The following is a 5957-nucleotide window of genomic DNA, read 5'->3' on the forward strand; positions in this document are numbered from 1 at the left end:
CTCGGCGCTGTCTGGGCTGGCCTTTGGGCCTGGCGGGCCGCGGGGAGGTCCCGGGGAGCGTCCTGCCGTCAGTTCCTCTCCCGAGGCGATGCGGTTTAATTTGGGATCTGGTAGGATGTAGGAGGAGTTCGGATTTCCCCTCCTCCCGCTACTCCCCGCTTTCATTTATCAGCGCTAACCTTTATTTGTCATTGTCCCTAACCTTGTTTGGCTCCTTCTGGAACTCTTTGGTCCCGCTGGTCCTGACTGATGGTCCTGTCGTCTGTGAACGTTGCGGTCTTTCCGTCATCCCTCCTCCTCTGCGAGTTACGAGTACCCTGAGCAACAGCAGACCTTGCCTGGAATGCGTGATAGATGAAGAGAAGTAGCACTGTATTTCGCTAGCTTTCTCAGCATACGCTCCATTTTTAAAGGAGAGGGAGTGAAAACTCACCAAAGTGAATGCTTATGCAGATTTGTAACTTCATGATGAGGCCATCGTTAGTGATGTTTGGGGTAACGGCAGCATGGCTGACGTTGAGTTGCCTGGACCTTAGAGTTGAGATCCCTTCAGCTGTAGGATGATACCCAAGAGACCGACTTGGCTTTCCAGCCACGCAGCAATGTGCTTTCAAACAGAAAGGCCCCCCAAAAAATGATCTCAAGGAATGGATGTCCAAATCTGTTTCTAGGCATCATGTGCCAACATACAGGTTTGGAGGGCTGCTCCTCCATATTCTGTTTGGAAAACGTTGGCTGTGAATCCTTTCTGCATCGTGTTTCATACACCCTCGTTGAATGGTGGTGGCTCTGTGATAGGAGAAAGTGACCGACGAGTTCTTTATCTGTGATTTTCTCTCTCCTGTCTTTGTGTATGGTGTTGAGTGAAAGCTAGCTGAGTCTTTCCAGCATGTATCATTAAGCTGTAGTACACATACCACTGACCGTGTGATTCTTTTTATAATCTTTGTGCGTTTAAAAATTCATGCTTGGGGAGGGGCCTCGTAATTCTGAACTTTTTAACACATAAAATGAGCAAATTGAAACTTACTCTCTCATTTTATCTTTTAGATCAACTCATGTGTAGAGTGTTGTGAGTCTATGAAGCACCTTAGCAGTTTCTTTCACTCTTCCTAGAAGGCCAGGTGTCACAGGAAAACTTCACTTTTTTGTTACAAGAATTAAGTGACATCCAGAAACGGCAGTGGATTACCGACCTTCTGCTGAGTGGATGACAGCACCATTAAAAATGTAATATTTCTGAAAGTTTATTTTATTCTCACAACGTCCCTCTGCTCATGGCTGTTCCAATGTTGATATTTGGGTTTATCTAAAGAGCATGAACCTACAAAAAGCCATTTGTTGATGTGGTGGGCACAGTAAACGGGAATGAGCTGCTGCTGTTCACAAAGAGTAAGTCTCTGCAGCTGAGCTGTTTGGGAGGTTCTCTTGAATTCACCTGTTGAAGGTTTTGTCAGGATCAAAATTCCTCTTCTAAAGCAGGGCTCGGATACGAAGCCAGTGTGCTGAGTTTGCCCCCGCAAACTACAGCTTATGCAGGCGGGGTTTGTGCTCCGTCGCTCAGGTGTGGTCTTGCTGAGTGCTCTAATAGTGTATGCACTGACTTCCCTGTGGCTGCTCAGGGACTCAGATTAAGAAGCTGTGTAAGAGTTTTCTGGAAAATAATAAGCTGTCTCTTGTGTCCTGGTGAAAGAGGTTGTAAGGAGAGGCTGCGTCATCAGAAATGGAGTGCTCTGAATCTACAATATGTGAATTTTAACCTATTTTGTTAATTTAGTCCGCAGGATATATCTTCTGAAAACAAACACTCAGCAGTACATACACAGCATGTGGGAAGCATGTTTGGTTGCATGCTCCAGGCGCAAAACTGTTGGTTTTAAGTAGTGTTGGTTTAGCATCTGACCAATTTATGTGTCTTGCAAAATACATTCTTGTAACATGCTTCCGAGCTGCTTAGTATTTCCTTTCTACAGACAGGAAATTATGGCAAAGAGGCACTTAAAATTATGAGGGTGTTTTTGATAAGTGAGAACAGATCTCCATTTCCTAAATTCCTTAATCATAAGTTAACCCATGCTTCGTTTTATTAGTTCCTGATTCACGTAGAGCCAACAGATTGCCTGCAAATTTCTCTAACGGTGAAAAGGAATTGGAAACTGGGGCCAAGCAGAAGAGCTCAGCCCTGCTATTTCCATTTACATGTAATTTGAGGCAGGAAGCGGTGAAGAGACTTACCCAGTGATGCACATTGTATCACAGAGGGGGTTTGATATCAAAGTACAGTTTCCCGCAGCCTTATAATATATTCCGTGATCAGTTTTGTTGGTAACAAAGTAAAAAAATCTTGAAGTAACTTTCAAATTGCTTTAGCTTTAATTTTGACAGTAATAGGATTTCTTATTCGACAGAGGAAAGATCTGCCCGGATCTGAGTGCCTGGGTCTGAACGCCTGGGTGTGCGAGGAGGCCGGGGAAGTCCCTGTTGTTTTCTACCATTATCTGATGAGTGCATTGTCATTTCATAATTCCCGGAATTTGGCACATCGTAAGCCTGGGGTGAAGCAGAGAGCAGCTAACAGGCTACTGCTCATCACTCAGATAACAATGGGTGTGTGGAAGGATGTTAAGATTATAAATCCTAAACACGCCAGAAGATCAAGATATTTCACTTATCTGTGCGGGTCCCAAAGGGAGAAATAAACTAGTCGATGTCTTTGAAAGGCTGCCTCGCCATTGGATGCAGTGACAGTGAGACCGCAAGGCTCAGCTGAGCAAGGGGAGGTACATCCTGTAGAGTGTGAAAAACACGATTGCCTCATTGTTCTTGCAAGACCTTCCATTATTTTCGGTTTGTTTATTTGGTGAAGCTTTGCCAAGTTTTGAAATGAGCAGAAATCTAGAATCACTGCTGTGTCTGGGCTGTAGAATTCACTTGCAAAAGTACTTGGAGAACCCTTTTTTTTCCTTAAAAGAAATATGATCCCATGCAAACACATACATTAATATAACTACTCGCATGGGTGGACTGTTGCACATTGGCTGTTTGATTGAGAGGGACCTGTGAACTAGCCAGGATAATTCCCGAACAAAGTTCTCATCTTTCCTGCATTAATACTGTAAAGGTTATGACAAGTGCTGATATTCCACGCTATTAGGGAGCTGTTTGCAATCTGACTTGGTGATGATGGGAACAGAATTGTATTTTTATACGTCTGCTTGGTAAACGATAAGCAAAGAGGCAAAGCAAAGTTGTTTTAAGCGAAGAAGTTGGGGTTTTCAAAGCAGTTGCAAGTAACGGCCGAGCTGCAGAGTATCTGCCGTGCTGCCTCTCCTCCTGCTGGGGCTACTTAAACGTGTTTTCCTTCTCTGCCTTCCCGCAGGTCTCTTCCTTCCTGGAAATTCAGCAAAGAATTAGCATTCCCAGGCTGTTGGATCCCTTCCATGTTAATGGATAATATTTGATATGTGCCCTGTAAATCCTGCCCTGGGACTCTGTGACCGGTGGGGTGCCTGATGCCTGTAATCCCCATTCCCCGCCGGGTCCGTTCGTTCCACGGCCCCCACACGACCTGCCTGCATTCGGCCTGTGGCCCGGTAAGGACCACTCACTTGGTGCGTACCAAGTACAACAATTTCGACATCTATCTCAAATCCCGATGGATGTATGGATTCATCCGTTTCCTGCTGTACTTCAGCTGCAGCCTGTTTACCTCCATCCTCTGGGTGGCACTCTCTATCTTGTTTTGCCTTCAGTACCTTGGCATCCGGATCTTTCTGCGTTTCCAGTACAAACTCTCCATCATCCTCCTCTTACTGGGGCGAAGGCGGGTAGACTTCAGCCTCATGAATGAACTGCTCATCTATGGAATTCATGTGACCATGCTGCTAGTGGGGGGGCTGGGATGGTGTTTCATGGTATTTGTGGATATGTAAATAAAACAAGCGCATGTGGGCTGAGAAGGTGACTTTTCTTCTACCCCAAAATGTGTCAATATCTTGTTTTCTTTTTTATATAAATTAATTTATTTCTCAGTGCTGCTTTTTATTGATAAATTAACGTACTTGTCTCTGGAATTTGTATTTTTTTGAGGGTTGAGGTGCCATTTTGATTATCAAAGTGCAACACTTGATTGGGTGTTTTTTCTTTGCACGGTACAAGTTAATATTAATTTTTTCTAGTCCGTAGGAGCCTACCTTGCTGCTGTTCCTGTATTCCCATGGGCATGAAAAAGGCAGTGATTTATCTGGAGGACAAAAGCCAGATAACTTTGCACCCCACGCTTTTAATCCATCTTCGCACTTTTTCTAAAAATGGTCTTTAATGTCTCAGGCACGTAATATGTATCTTACTTCACCGATGTTTTCCTTTCTCTATGCAGTTTGTATTTTGCGTATTCCCTGCTTAGAGTATGGGGCCAAATTCAACAGAGTGTAGGGGGTTGGGGTTTTTTTCCTGTTTTGTTTTTAGATTTGTGCAAGATGAGCTTTTGACCCACTATACTGTCCTGTTCACTTTAACATAATTATATAGCTTTGAATGGCTTTGTCCTTTTCAGGCAGTTAGTGCTGAGTAATTGAGTCTTACCCTCAGAACAAATCCACCCGAGTGATGGGAACAGAATTTGATATCATGTGCTCTTGAAACTCCCAAATATGTTACCATTTTGCAGTGATTAGGGGGAACCCATTGCAATGGTCCTTAGTGTTTAGGTCTTGGCATTTGGTTCTACTTTTCCCTGAACTGATTAGTTCCAGTTTTCTCACAGAGGTAATTCTGTCTTACGGAGTAGGGGGAGATGAGACTGTCTTACCTAGGAGAGATCAGAAGCAGAGTACAATCTGAAACGGCAATAAATGTTCTCTGAAATTACAGAAAACATTCTCCTACCTCTGCGGCAGTGAGAGTGGGGTCAGTGGAGAGTTTTACTAACAGCCCAAGAAGGGAGTGAAGCATTAAGCTCCGTTTTACTGGTCTTGATGTAAGATGTTAGACTGTTCCTCTGCAGCCAGTCAAGCAACTTTATTTATGGAGTCCAGAAGCTGGCCGAAAGTTTATTTTTATTCTGGTTTTGTTTGTTAGTTTTTCCTTAGAATGGAATGTTGCTTTTTTCCCTGTGTTCTTTAAAGAACCATTTAAAAACAAGTTGGTAAGAATGATGGAAGCTTCCCACTCCCCGAAATCATTGTAGTCAATCATAGTGGAATAAGTAAGACTTGGAAATATGTGACTATTCTTTTATGATCTCTTTGGGCTGAGATATGAATGTGTTTGAGAACAAAGCCAGTTTGCACACAGGGAAGGATGCTTCATATTTCAGCTTGTGAGTATTGCAGTCTTTTGCTGACATACTTTGATTTGTAGGCTTATGGATGCAAAATAGAGAAGCTTCTGCCTGAAGCCCAAAGCTAAGGCAAACCCAAGTATTACCTCATTATCAAGTGTTCCAGATAATGCAGACTGAACACGTAGAGCTGAATAAATAACGGGCCACGGTGGTGTGAACTTTAGGTTAGCCCCACGAGAGGCAAAGGCTGTTTCTGCAGGAAAGATGTAGTGTCAGCATATGTTACAAACTGGTGTTTGGAAGTTTCCTCCTAAGTGTGGAGCTCCCCAGAGCTTTGTTCTGAGATTGCTCTCCGGACTCAGCATCCTGCAGGTCCAAGCTACAGCTTGCTCTGCAGGCAGAGGGAATTCCCAGTAATTCCCAGCCCAGTGCTTTCCTCCCCGTACAGCTGTCAGCCTGGGGCATTGCAGCTCTGGTCTGCAGCCTGTGGGACTCCTGGGGTGGCTGTGCTCAAGAATTTCTGCAGGAAACGTTACAGATGGCCAACAGACAGCCCTGCTGGGAGCTGGGAGCCCAGCCGGGACCCTAGGGAGGCACAGCTGAGAGCAGCTCTCCCTCACCCTTCGCAGGAGGCACAGCGTGGAGACTGGTTGGAGGTTGGATGGCAGGACCT

General features: G+C 44.6%; 1 protein-coding gene across 1 annotated transcript; it reads left to right on the top strand.

Annotated features, from left to right (window-relative positions):
• The first annotated feature begins 1062 nt into the window (after positions 1 to 1062).
• On the top strand, positions 1063 to 4425 carry LOC104292837 (chromosome unknown open reading frame, human C9orf69). The gene is made up of 2 exons (XM_009892263.1): positions 1063 to 1230; positions 3380 to 4425. The coding sequence occupies exon 2, from the start codon at positions 3513 to 3515 to the stop codon at positions 3930 to 3932; it is 420 nt and encodes a 139-aa protein (XP_009890565.1). The 5' UTR covers positions 1063 to 1230; positions 3380 to 3512; the 3' UTR covers positions 3933 to 4425.
• The last annotated feature ends 1532 nt before the right edge of the window (positions 4426 to 5957 follow it).

Source organism: Charadrius vociferus, unplaced genomic scaffold (genome assembly GCF_000708025.1).
Source record: "Charadrius vociferus isolate BGI_N301 unplaced genomic scaffold, ASM70802v2 scaffold549, whole genome shotgun sequence".
Taxonomy (NCBI): domain Eukaryota; kingdom Metazoa; phylum Chordata; class Aves; order Charadriiformes; family Charadriidae; genus Charadrius; species Charadrius vociferus.